The sequence below is a fragment of the Ranitomeya imitator genome, chromosome 8 (genome assembly GCF_032444005.1).
Source record: "Ranitomeya imitator isolate aRanImi1 chromosome 8, aRanImi1.pri, whole genome shotgun sequence".
Lineage (NCBI taxonomy): Eukaryota > Metazoa > Chordata > Amphibia > Anura > Dendrobatidae > Ranitomeya > Ranitomeya imitator.
This window is the reverse complement of record NC_091289.1, coordinates 47,314,177-47,328,463: the sequence shown is the minus strand read 5'-3', so window position 1 is coordinate 47,328,463 and position 14,287 is coordinate 47,314,177. Positions and strand designations below refer to the sequence as shown.

Genomic DNA, 14,287 nt, shown 5'->3' with positions numbered 1-14,287 from the left:
TTGGAAACTACGCTGCATTAGGCCTTCAAATTGGGTATGGGGTGTAGCGAGAGGGTGTGTTACACTCCAAGGTGTTCCCCAGGTTGCCTTTCCTGAGCTTCGATCTTCCGGCTCTCGTTTAGTAGTTCTTGGAAACTACACTGCATTAGGCCTTCAAATTGGGTATGGGGTGTAGAGAGAGGGTGTGTTACACTCTAAGGTGTTCCCCAGGTTTCCTTGCCATTGCTTCGGTCTTCCGACTCTCGTTTAGTAGTTGTAGAAAAGTACACTGCATTAGGCCATACAAAATGGGTATGGGGTGGAGAGAGATGGTGTGTTACACTCCAAGGTGTTCCCCAGGTTGCCTTTCCTGAGCTTCTATCTTCAGGCTCTCATTAAATTGTGGTTAAATGGAACAACTGCATTTGGCGTACTAGTTGGTTTGGGGCCTACTATCGGTGTCTGCCACTCCTTGCTGTTCTCCTCCACTGAACAAAGCTGTGCCGCCTGTTTACTACGGTTGCCAATTTTGAACTGCATTTCGACTACTTACTGATTTGGCCCTACTCTCTGTGTCAGCCTCTCATTCCAGTTGTCCTCCACTGCAATGCCCCCTGGTTATTCCTGTGTTACCAATTTTGAACTGCATTTAGCCCACTTTCTTCTTTGGGCCTATATCTGTGTTTCCACTTCATCGTGCCCATTGCCCAGCCAGTGATAGATGAGTCTGCTGGTACATTGACCCATAACGCAACATTCCCCGTGCACGCTACACAACAACATTGTGACCCTGCTGAAAGTCAGGTTGCTCTTCCCGCATACCATACCACCTTACACGGGGACAAAGAGGAAGGTGCAGATGAAAGTGCAGGTTCCTTCATCAGGTGGGGGGAGGAATACTAGTTGGCGACGTCACTGGCACAGGGCCTCTCATAGTACGCAAAAGTGTTGCTGCCGGTGGGAGGCGCCCCCGCCGTGCAAACACACCGCTGTACTTTGAGGGGCCCTGTGCCAGTGCCAATGCCAACGAGTGGGCCCCCCCTGCTTGCTCAGGTTCACAGCACTTGCAAAGTTGAAATACTTACCTCTCCCTGCTCCACTGCCGTGACGTGGTCCAGATTTCCTGGGCCCACTAATTACTTGAACCAGCCCTACCCCCCACAACTTTAGCCAAATGACCCCCAATTTCAAATGCCTTCCAATTATTATAAGGTAAATTACGCTTGACAAGCTTCATTAAGAAGAATGGATGGTTTTGACATTAAAATGGCCACTCTAGGTGTTTTCCTGGCCCCCACTCACTGCCGACTATGCTGCCCCATTGACTTGCATTGGGTTTCGTGTTTCGGTCGATCCCGACTTTACGTCATAATCGGCCGATTTCACTCGACCCGACTTTGGACATAGTCGGGTTTCGCAAAACCCGGCTCGACTCTAAAAAGGTCAAGGTCGCTCAACTCTAGTTATCACTATTACATAACAAAACAATACATTGCACTACATTGAATAATATTGTATTAGGTCTGATTACCAGATACAAAGCTGTTATTGTGGCTATTTAGGCTTTAGGATTATTTTTGGTTGTCACAGTAAAAATGAATATTCTGAAACATGTAGTTGCACAACGCCAGATTACCGACATGTTGTTACAGGTCTTCTTGATATCAACCAAGAATCTTTGATCTAAACGTCCCCATACAGAAGAGCTGATCTTGTCATTCACCACAACCTATATGTCACTTTACTATAGCACATTCACCTAATTCTGAAAGTTTACGACAAACTCAGTTTTGTCTGTTCATCTCATTCATTACATGTCAGATCCTGCAGCCTTCATGTACCTGTTCTGTTGCTTACCTGGCTTAGATCATTAGGGGGCTTTTCTGAGACATCATTGGTGCAATCAGGAAGGGGAAGATCTAGTGACATTTTCTTTGTTTCTCCAGTTCACCTGGACACACGGCTGACAGTTGTGCTGCTTGGACATTATGTGCCAGTGACACGAACCTTACACCACCTCACACACGAGGCTGCTGTTGACACGTCCCCAAGCTCCCCACAGATCAGTCCTTCTCTGCCCCTCTGGCTGTTTTAGAAAAGAGCAGGAATCTCGCGGGACATGAATACTCAGCACGCAAAACAGGCTGCAATCATGGCACAAAACACACACAGAGAACACCAGAATCAATGTATAAAACACAAACAAGAGCACAAGGATCAGAGATCATTATTAAAGGGGTGTTCCGGGTATAGAAAATTCATCCCCCCAAAAAAAACAAAGACAAAAAAAACAACAACAATTGTGCTTTACTCACCCTTACCAGATCCAGTGATGAGTTTCCACTACTTCTACCAAGCTTTTATTATTCTCTGAAGTGCTGATGGATCACCCCCATGGGACTGTGGGGTAATCGGTACCGGGTCCTTCGGTTCACAGGGGGATGTCACGGTGGCTGACCCAGTCCGGGCCCTGGGACGTCCGTGTAAAAGAGAAAGGTCTTTAAATGAATAAAGTTTGTGTTCGTGACGCCACCTGTGGTATTCGGTCAGAGTGACCGACGCTGCTTTAAGGGGTCCGCTGGGGTGATGTTATGGCAGCTAGATGGTATACCTGCCCACAGGTGAAGTATGTCCCCAGGGCTTCCCAGAGTGTAGATGGTGGATGGTGAGAGACGCGGAGAAGAACGAGGACACAAGGTTGCAGTCTCTTTACCTTTACTGAAGACTTCAGCATCCACAGTCCAGAGCACCAGACCATAGGGCAGGCAGAGTCTGGCCGGTTTGGAGGCAAGTCCAGAGTCCCCTTGTCCAGGTGAAAATCAGTAGCCTTCCCTTGCGCTGCAGTGTTGTAGTTCCTTACTGCTAAGCTTCTCATAAGGTCCTCACAACTGTTGTAGATGTTATGTCTCTCTCTGTCTCCCAGATAGGATAGGACAAACCTGTATGACTGGTGGCTTGAGGCGGTTTATAGGGACTCTATCATGCCCAAGCCTCTAAGGGGTGCCACCATGCCTCCTGGGTGTAGGGTGGACAGGTAACGTGAAATTAGCTGTCCTGCCGATCTTTGGAGGAAGGCATAAAGGTCGTTACTCCCTCGGTGTTCCGACTACCGGGATTCTGTGCCTCAGAAGGAGGCAGCCTGTGTAGGGCTGGTCCCCTTCTGATATCCTCTTCTTTGCTACGACTTTCTTGCACGCTCGCTGCAATACAGTTCTGCCTTTTATGTCTCTTTCTGAGAGCTGCAGCTCTGAGGGCATGCACAGCTCCTTTAACCTTCTGTCCTCCTCAGACTCTGGTCTGGAACTTACTCTGTCAGTTACTGAACGTTATTCTTTCCTTCTCAGTTTCATCTTTCTGCCAGGAGCGGCAGACTCCCACGTCTGCTCAGCTATTCTTCAATCGTACCAGCTCCGCCTCAGCTGATGTTCCACGACAAGCTCCCTTCTGGCAATCTCTCTCTCTAGCACATCTTTCTGTTTCCTTCCTCTCTGTTTCTCTGACAGGAACTTAACTGACTTTCCCTACAGACTACCAGTTTTACATAAGTGTGGGGAGTGACGTAATAAATAGGCGCAAGAGCTCCCCCTGGTGGCCTGGAGTGTGAAATGTGTTGCATGTTTGTGATACCTGGATGCAGTTGTCCTTCTTTGCCTCCAAATGTAGCATTACTCTCCTTGAGAGGAAAGCAATACCACTGCAACAACCAGGACCCTGGGGCGCCACACTACCCCCCCTGTTAAATCCAGTACTCCCGGACTGGGAAAAGAAAACAACACTTACAGGTTAGCAAAAGACATACAAATTTTTGATATGCTATTAAGCAAATTAATATAACTGGTGCTTCCCTTTATGGGAGATGAGGACTCTTGAATGTTACATAACAAAAACTTATTTACATTATGGGCCCATTTTAATAAGAGTAGAAAACAGTTACAACTATGAAATACCATTACCCGAATGGGTATACTATCTTCTAACCTTAAAGTGCAAATCAAGCATTTTTCTTTATTCAAGTGCAAAGCTTCTGTCCAACCCCCGCGGTTTACTTTATTTTCTTTTTCTTCATTTTATTCAAAAGTGCTCTATAATATCAGCTACATAATATCGCCTATGTAAACACAATTCTATCTAAGTCTAATCTGGCAAAGTGCAATAATTCAACATTCCCTTTAAGGGTGAACTCAAGTTTTTTCTGAGGTAGTGCAAAATATTAATACTGTAACAGCAGAAACGATGCGAGGGACCAGTCATTAACCCCCAATGTTGGTCTACAAGGCATGTCCTGACCTGGAATTCTGCCACACCAACAGGTTTTTCTTCAGGTCTCTAAAAAACAAAGCAGTTCTCACAACAAGATTAGCAGCAGTCTCTCTTGGAAGCAGTCTCTGTAAAAGCTTCCTTTGTAAAACCAGTAGGAAGCACCCTTAAGAAGGTGCAAACTATATAAAATGGACAGTTTTTGATCATGCACAATTCATGATTCTTCCTTAAGACAACTTGTGCAAACATGTGCAAAACTTGTACAAACATAGGATCCTCCTGAAACTGAGGACCCCTTTAAGAATGACCCTGGTCGGGTTCTAAGTAGCAAAAAGAGTTGAATAACTATGTACAGTCGTTTTCAGATTTGTTCTGGCTCTTTTATAGTAGTCTGCAAGACATCAGCCTGTAACGAACACTTCCTGGCCTGGGAAGGTTTGTATCTGAGTCCTCATCTAATGCTATATCAACGTCATTGGTTTGCCTCTCAGGTATGGTCAAGTCATTAGCTGTCTGAGTACGGATGTCAGCTATAGCATTTGCCACAGCGGCGGTTTCAGTGGTGGTGATTATGCACACGGTTGTAGTAGTGCTGGTTTGAGGAGTTGCTGTTTCAGAGACTGGAGGGATAGTGCTGGTGATCGTAGTATTGGCACCAGGTGGCACTACTGCAGGTGCACATCGCTTAACGTTCCTGGCATACCAGCCTTTCTCGCTCCAGTGGCGGGTGTAGGTCACATGATCCCCTCGGCAGGATGTCCTTCCTGGAGATGAGATTCCACGTCACGGCTGGTGACATAGACCTCTGTCTGCAGTCCCGGTTCCTGAATGAAGCCCCAACCTCTTTTCGGGTGAAAGGCTACTACTATTCCCCGCTTCGCTGGACTCCTGTTACAGCGTTTCGTTTTATGGTTCTGCACTTTACATTGGGCTTCCTGTTCCTTTCTTTCTTTCCACTGTAAGACATCAGTCATGTCGACAGCCGTGCAGGCAATCAGTGAGCTCATCAGAGCTGACTGCGTGAGCCACTAAGACAATAACAGACACAGGGAGGTGTGGCAGAGACTCAGTGCTGGACCCAGGGAGGGTGAGTAATACTCTGCTTGCTTTTTTAAATTAAACTGCAGCTGGTGGGAACTGGTTTTCTGAAACCTACAAACTAACGATAAGCGAACATGCTCCATGACACTTGGTTATCACTCGAGATTCATGGTGCTTGGATGTGCTCGTTACTCGGCAAGTAATGGGCGGTGCTCGATGTAAAACTCAAATCCCTGCCCCGCATCTTTGGCACCTGTTACGCAGCCAATAAGGATTGCCTGAGCATCACTATAATGCTATAGCCATATTGGTTGTGGCATTGCTGTGATTGGCGGGCAGTGTGACATCATCAGGGGTTATAAAAGGAAAGCAGCCGACTGGCTCGGCACACTGACACCATTGCACAGCTCTGTGACACTTCGTATTGGACGGAGAGAGTGCTTGTCTAGGCCTGTGTGTGTGTAAGCAGGTTGCAGGATTCAGTGACGCAAGGGAGGCAGAGCATGGGTTAACAATATAACACTTTAATTGACACAAAAGAGAAACTCCTGGCAGGAGAAAATGTAAGATGACAGCAGTCCGATAAACAAACTTATCCTGTCCTTATGTTCCTCCACCGCAGATGTTCCGTTGGGGGTTGTAGTACCGGCGATGGCCAGGGTAGTATCCACAGATGGGGTCCCATAGACAATGGACCAACATCTGGCAGCAATGGGTGGTCTCCAATTTTATCCGTTGAGCCCCTAGTCCATGAGCCTGTGCAGCTAAAGTAACAAGAGCTGCAGCAATCCTGGGGTTAAACGTGGGCTGATGTGCACTGTCCAGCAGAAAGGACTGCGGCCTACTGTCCTGTCACCGACCCTCGCTTCTCTACACATGCGTGGTATTAACTGTCACTGGGCACGCGACGCTTTATACACTCACTGTCCCGCTAGTGGTACCAGGAGATGTCAGCTGCAGTCTGTCGCAACGCCAGCGCTCGGGGTGCAAAGTGCACTGCTCACCCTCCTGCACTCTCCATGACAGCGGGAAATTCTCTGCCACTTTGCGCGCTTTCCCCTTAGCTTCCGGTTCACCTGGGCCCCCTCCTTTCAGGTCATGGGACCTGTCCGGTCCCCTATTCCTTCCCCCAGGCAACACGGGACGCAGCCTCGACAGTTCCTGACCTAACTCAATACACGTACCCGCAGCCCGGTCTTGCTCCTTACATGTGCACAGTATAACGAATCAGAGGCCTGTAGTTCTGATACTGGTGCTGAAGCTGAGCCATCACACCAGGGTCGGCTCCAGGTTTTTGAGGGCCCCGAGCGAAAGAGTCTCAGTGGGCCCCCCTCTTAAACACATACCATGCTTCATGATGCTCAGATACAGCAGAGAAATATACCACAGCCCACGTAGCATATAACACAGCCAACGTAGCATATAACACAGCCCACGTAGTATATAGCACAGGCAGCCCACGTAGTATATAGCACAGGCAGCCCACGTAGTATATAGCACAGGCAGCCCACGTAGTATATAGCACAGGCAGCCCAGCTCACCCACCACCACGCCATCGTCGTCGCCCCCGACCGTTGTGGACCTGATCTGAGCACATGCACTGATGAATGCTGCTCGTCTTCTGCTGCTCGCTGCGCTGGAACTGGACGGTGCAACCGGGTCCCAGACCATGTTGCAACGTGATCTGTGTGTCAGCGGCAGCGCTGCTCTTCTTAGTGATGAGCTCCTCACTCTCACCCGGAAGTGACGACCACCGGCCCGGAAGTGACTTCTATCCCCATGGACGGTGATTGGTGAGTATTCCTGCTGCAGTGAGTCCCAGTCAGTGAGTCCCGCCTCCTGTTGCTGGGAATCATATATCCGCTCCAGCTCCGCCTCCGAGTCCTGGCTGCAATCAGACACAGCACACTAGCACAGGGAGAGAGGGTTGGACTCGGGAATGTAGTCCAGCTTCGGGGGCCCCCCAGGAGCGCATGATGCGCTGCGCATCAGTGTCGGCAATGCCGGCATAATAAGTGTCTTACCGTTATGGGCCCCCCAGTCTCGCCAGGGCCCCGGCATTTGCCCGGGTGCGCCGGGTGCTGACGCCATCCCTGCATCACACTACCAGCCCTTCTATGGGATAATTGTTTGCTTTGCTGTTTGTATCACATACAATCTGCAATTAGCATATAGTGAGGGAGAGAAAGTCACAGGAGCAGGAAGAATGACAGAATCCAGTCTCTAGACAGAGATTAGACCTGTGCAGTCCGATGGCAAATACAGTGGGGGAAATAAGTATTTGCTGATTTTGTAAGTTTGCCCACTGACAAAGACATGTACAGTCTATGATTTTAAGGGTAGGTTAATCTTAACATTGAGAGATAGAATATCAAAAATAAAATCCATAAAATCACATTGTATAAATTATATAAATTTATTTGCATTTTGCAGTGAGAACTAAATATTTAATACCTCTGGCAAACAAGACTTAATACTGGGTGGCAAAACCCTTGTTGGCAAGCACAGCAGTCAGTTTTTTGTAGTTGATGATGAAGTTTGTGCACATGTCAGGAGGAGGAATTTTGTTCCACTCCTCTTTGCAGATCACCTCTAAATCCTTAAGATTTTGAGGCTGCAGCTTGGCAACTCGGAGCTTCAACTCCCTCCATAAGTTTTCTATGGGATTAAGGTCTGGAAACTGGCAAAGCCACTCCATGGCATTAAAGTCCTTCTTTTGGAGCTACTCCTTTGTTGCCTGGGCTGTATGTTTTGGGTCATTGTCTTGCTGGAAGACCCAGCCACGACCCATTTTAATGTCCTGTTGGAGGGAAGGAGGTGGTCACTCAAGATTTTACGGTACATGGCTCCATTCATTCTCCCATTGATGTGGTAAAGTAGTCCTGTGCCCTTAGCAGAGAAACACCCCCAAAGCATAATGTTTCCACCTCCATGCTTGACAATGGGGACGGTGTTCTTTGGGTCATAGGCAGCATTTCTCTTCCTCCAAACACAGAGAGTTAATGCCAAAGACCTCAAATTTTTGTCTCATCTGACCACAGCACTTTCTTCCAATCACTAACAGAATCATCCAGGTGTTCGTTAGCAAACTTCAGATGGGCCTGCACATATGACTTCTTGAGCAGGGGGACCTTGTGGGCACTGCAGGATTTTAAACCTTTACAGCGTAATGTTTTACCAATGGTTTTCTTGGTGACTGTGGTCCCAGCTGCCTTGGGATCATTAACAAGTTCCCTCAGTGTAGTTTTAGGCTAATCTCTCCCCATCCTCATAATCAAGGACACCCCACGAGGTGAGATTTTGCATGGTGCCCAAGATCAATGTTGATTGACAGTCATTTTGTATTTCTTCAATTTTCTAACTATTGCACAAACAGTTGTCTCCATCTCACCCAGCGTCTTACTTAAGGTTTTGTAGCCCATTCCAGCTTTGTGCAGGTCTATGATCTTGTCCCTGACATCCTTATAAAGCTCTTTGGTCTTTCCTATGTTGTAGAGGTTAGCGTCTTACTGATTAATTGAGTCTGTGGCCAGGAGTCTCTTATAAAGGTGACTATGTAAGACAGCTGTCTTTAATGCAGGTAATGAGTTAAAATTAGCCTACCCTTAATCCCTTTTGTAGATCCACCTGCGGCTTTTAACTCGATAAATGCCGCTGTATAACTCTGACAGCGGCATTTAATGCGCATTTCCGGCCATCGAGATGGAAATCCGCCCACCGCTGACCCCGTCACATGATCTCGAGTCAATGGTGGGTTGGTATGACAGCCAGAGGTCTCCTGGAAACCTCTATGGTTGTCACTGCTGGCTTGCTGTGAGCACCGCCCAGTGGTCGGTGCTCATAGCAAGTGAGGTATTCTGCTACATAGAGGCGATCTGATCATCGCCTCTATATAGCACAGCCGATCGGGTTATGGCAGCTTCTAGTCTCCTATGGAGACTCTTGAAGCATGACAAAAGTAAATTAAAAAGTTTTTAAAAATATTAAAAAAACAAAAAAATATAAAAGTTTAAATCATCCCCCTTTCACCCCATTGAAAATAAAACAATAAAAAATCAAACATACACATATTTGGTATTGCCGCGTTCAAAATTGCCCGATCTATCAATAAAAAGGATTAACCTGATCGCTAAACGGCGTTGCGAGAAAAAAGTCAAAACGCCAGAATTACGTTTTTTTGGTCACCACGACATTGTATTACAATGCAACAACGGGCGATTAAAAGATTGTATCTGCACCAGAATGGTATCATTATAAACATCATCTCGGAACGCAAAAAATAAACCTTCACTCAACCAGAGATCACGAAAAATGGAGATGCTACGAGTATCGGAAAATGATGCAATTTTTAATTTTTTTTTTAACAAGCTTTGAATTTTTTTTCACCATTTAAATAAAAAAGAACCTAGATATGTTTGGTGTTTATGAACTCGTAATGACCTGGAGAATCATAATTGCAGGTCAGTTTTAGCATTTGGTGAACATGGTAAAAAAAAAATGTAAAAAACGTTGTGGAATTGCACTTTTTTTTGCAATTTCACCTCACTTGGAATTTTTTTTCCCCGTTTTTGAGTACACGATATAGTAAAATCAATGGTGTAGTTCAAAAGTACAACTTGTTCCACAAAACACAAGCCCTCACATGGCCATATGGATGGAAAAATTAAAGTTATGGTTCTGGGAAGAAGGGGAGCGAAAAACAGGAACACAAAAAAGAAAATGGGCTCCGGTGCAAAGGGAATACAATTATAGACTGTTCATGTCTTTGTCATACACACATGCTAGCCACCTTAGGGAGAGACCCAAGTTGGGCTAAATGTAGCGGGACGAAAGAGACCGAAAAGCCCTCAGCCAACCAATTCCAGCCCTGTGCTGATGAGGGCCTAAAGCCCGAAACACGTGTCCACAGGTAGGAATTGGTTGGCTGTGTAATTTTAGAAACTAATCCGCAGCATTGCACGCTTGGCGGTTCCAAGCGCTGTGGATTAGACTGGGGTGGAAAGAGATGATTTGCATAGCTCCGCCTACTGCAAAGGATTCTGGGTAAACCAGCTATTCTTTGTATTATGCTGCTTGCAAGTACTTTCCGTTTCAGGAAAGCATCCACTATGCATGTCTTTGTCAGTGATCAAACTTAAAAAATCAGCAAGGGATCAAATACTTATTTCCCCCACTGTATATCTCACTAATAAGAAAATATATAAAAAATGTAACACTTTATTTGGGCATGTCACACCAAACACAATATATCATAATAACATGAATCTTCATGACTGGTCATATATTTTTCTAAAAATAATTCTTATGATAATGATTTAGGAAGAAAACATTTTTCTCTTGAAACCAAAGTGTAACCCTTTATTAGAAGTAAGAGCTTCGTTTGCCATGCAAAATAAATCACAAAACTGATTTATATACTGTATTTACACAAATTTACACCAGGTTATAATAATGCATAGTTCACCTTTGTTTTCATTTAAGAATGGATAAACTTGTAATGCAATGGGTAAAAGATGCGGTTAAACTTCATTCCTGCAACAAATCCTGCTAATTACCAGCGACAAGTCATCTAGACTTATATGTTTTCTTAGTGCATAAGAAGGCCAAAATGGAGAGCATCTCGGTCAATTATTTTTTTTAGCTATGGATTAATTAAAAATACATTTACAGCAGTCCCTATGGCTCCAGCTCTGGCTGGTCCAAAGGTCTCTGCCAGCTCCAAAAGCAGTGTCTGCCCCATTCAGAAGCCCCAGCGCCTTGAGTTGATTGGAAACATCAGGTGAAATACTTTTCTAGTTACCAAACTTTGGGACTTCCGAATGAGGCAGAGCACCGCTTCCGGAGCCTAGCCAGGTTGGAACTTGTGTAAGCCATTGCTTATTATTCTTAATGAATCCATGGCTTAAAAAAAGTAATTTATAGTTGAACAACCCCTTTAAATAGGGCCCCAGGAAGAAGCAGGCATGAAACGCGCGTCGGGGTTGTTTGGAGGCACAGCACGCCACTGGGCATTTAATCTTTAAAGCATTGGGGCTCAGGTAATATGTGTTTATCAGAGTTTTTTTGACCTCTTCCCTTTACATTTATGATATGACATGTATGCTGTGGATAATGATGTGGTGATGTGCACCTTCTATGAATGGTTCCACACGGTGTAATTACCAGTAGTTGGGACTTGTCAGTATGCTGGTTTCTTAAGCATGTGCTCTCATATATAATACGGTGGATTACTCTATACAATTGGGTATGCATAATTGTGATATTGATATACCGTATATATTGTAGTTTTTTTCAAATCACACCAGTGATATTCCAGATATAAAGTCTTTATTATCTGGTGATGTATACTATCTTTAACACCCTGGGCAGCATATGCAAATTTGGTATTGGTAAGAATTAGAAGGAGAAATTGAAAAACCTATCAGCATGTTATGATAATTTATAACCATATGCTTTAGCTGGCCTATATATAATGTGTATCTGGTTGGAGGCACTTTTTTAATCTACCATATGTGTTTTTATGTATTTCTAATAAAGTTGTATTTCAATCTTAAAAACAAAGATACTTTTATGACTTGGTATAGTTTAAAGGGAACCTGTCACCTGAATTTGGCGGGACCAGTTTTGGGTCATATGGGCGGAGTTTTCGGGTGTTTGATTCACCCTTTCCTTACCCGCTGGCTGCATGCTGGCCGCAATATTGGATTGAAGTTCATTCTCTGTCCTCCAAGATTGCCTTGCGCAGGCGTGCACTACGGAGGACAGAGAATGAAGTTCAATCCAATATTGCGGCCAGCATGCAGCCAGCGGGTAAGGAAAGGGTGAATCAAACACCCGAAAACTCCGCCCATATGACCCAAAACTGGTCCCGCCAAATTCAGGTGAAAGGTTCCCTTTAAAAACTATTTGGTCAGTATGTTTAAAGATTTGGTGAAGTGTTGCCCACCTTTGATATAGGAGAATGGGCTTGGGTTGTATGCTCATTATTAGTAACAGGGTAGAGCAAATGCAAAGGCCAACTCCAGATCTTTAGAACTCAGCAAATCCATCTTTTATGGTCACCCATTTACTTAAATAGCTGTAATGTACTACATTGAAGTGGAAAATTATGGCCTCGTTATCAGTGTGGAAAAAAACACATCCTCCATAACAGTTGAGAATTTGTTCTTTTCTATATGTGGTTTTTATATCAGCATCCAAGTTATGACGCATTTACACATCTGTGTGTCATGGACTGTGATGTTCAGATTGTTTGTGGATGCCTTGGCCCAAACTTGACAGCCTCATTTGAAGCTATCAAGGGTGGGTCAGGACAGTCCATGCATGATGGTCCATGCTTGGATTATGACATTTTTTTAAGCAAACTATATGGTATGGCAAGGACTCCACTACCAAGGCCTCCCTTCTGTGAGGTGACTGACAATCTTCAGCAAGAGGGCAAAAAGTTGACCAGCGATGAAAGCTTTAGCCACAGGAGTATGTGTACATGGCTGAGCCTGGATCTATTGGAGGTGAAGTAGCTGTGGAAAAATCATAAAGACTGCAAAGGGCAGCAAGAGCAGAGTGGTGCACTACTTTTAATAACTTTTCCGGCCCCTCGAGGATTTTACTGGTGCCCTGAAGGTATTACAACTGAAATATTTAAACCTGAAGTCTTGGTGAATTATTTTGACTAGAAAGTGACAAGAACTGTTCAGTAAAGTTTGTTGGTACTTTACAGTGTGCCATTCTGCAATTTTTCACTTTAGTGGATATGTCACAGTACTTGGGTTTTTATTCACACCTTTGCGTTTCGGTGCCGGGCCAGCACCTTTTTAAATGTAAAAAAAAACCTTGCTGTCTTTGTGTCTCTTCATCTCCACAGTTTAGCTGGAAATGCATTTTTCGAAAAGGAATTGTCCTGAAAGAGCCAGTCCTCTATCCATTGTTCGCTTTAATGTCTGCAGCTTAGGAGAACCTTACACTTTTTAGAACCATCCAAAATGAATGAAACTAGTCTGTCTTGAGTTTCTCAAGCTCTACTGGTCTAAAAGAAGCCTCTAGTGCCACATTATCTACAGCCTTAAGGGTCTATTTTCAATGGAACCAGACTGATGAGATATTTGTAGCCCATAAGTAATTGCTTGTCCAAAATTCAGACTATACAACATTTTACTTATTTACATCGTGGTGTAGATCTTCTTCTTGTAACAATGCTAAATTCCGATATTTCCACTATTCCTCTGACGTACCCCTTCTTCCAGGTGCTATACGTTTTTCTTTCTGCTCACTCATTGTCGCGTCCCCAGGTGCACATTGTGCCACTCATATGTATTGGCTCGTAAGGTGGTATGTAACGCGTACTAGTAAATACTGGGTATACCTTATCACACCCACTGGCAATGCTTCTGGTTTAACTCTTTGAGCGAGAGGTAGTCTGCTGCAACATTGGCTATTTCTGATGTTCTGCCACCATGCTGCTGTGGCAAGGGAGTTGTAGGAAATATATTTTCTTTCTGATGGGCAGCACTTTCTTCTCTTTCTTGTTCCTTCACATTCTCTGCTTCTCGATGACCAGAAATTTCTCCATTCTCATCATCACATTCGAGATTTGCAATGACTTCTTCCACAAGTACAGGCATCTGTATGACTCTGTTTGGTGCATCCTGTTCAAACGACCCATTATAGACACCAAAACTTGCAAGAGATTGAGGGGCACAGAGATACTCAGCCTGGAACAGAGGCATAGCTTCATTAGTTGGAGAGTGTAAAGTCGGAGTTAAAATTGTTGATGGAAAATGGTCATATCCGAAGTAGACAGAAGAGAAATATTCCTGATTGTTAAAGCTTGAGCCGGAGTGTCCCAAATTGTCTTTGTGTCCTTCTGATTTTGGAGTAGGGGGGCTTTTCAGATGTTGTTCTTCTACATTACTGTTAAAACTAACCGGGGAAATAACAACAGGACTTGGATCTTGGAAGAATGGTGAAAAAACATAAGGGGTGGACAGCCATTTCTGAAAAGAAAAAG

General features: G+C 44.7%; 2 protein-coding genes across 2 annotated transcripts in view; both read right to left on the bottom strand.

The window, feature by feature from the left end:
* TMPRSS6 (transmembrane serine protease 6) overlaps positions 1-1,992 on the bottom strand; it is a 184,673-nt gene extending 182,681 nt beyond the window's left edge. The window contains exon 1 of the mRNA XM_069736853.1: positions 1,837-1,992. Within this exon, the coding sequence (XP_069592954.1) occupies positions 1,837-1,908 (72 nt within the window). The 5' untranslated portion in view covers positions 1,909-1,992. The remainder of the gene's footprint in view (positions 1-1,836) is intronic.
* Positions 1,993-12,059: 10,067 nt separating this feature from the next.
* Positions 12,060-14,287, bottom strand: part of IL2RB (interleukin 2 receptor subunit beta) — an 87,804-nt gene continuing 85,576 nt past the window's right edge. The window contains exon 15 of the mRNA XM_069736852.1: positions 12,060-14,273. Within this exon, the coding sequence (XP_069592953.1) occupies positions 13,647-14,273 (627 nt within the window). The 3' untranslated portion in view covers positions 12,060-13,646. The remainder of the gene's footprint in view (positions 14,274-14,287) is intronic.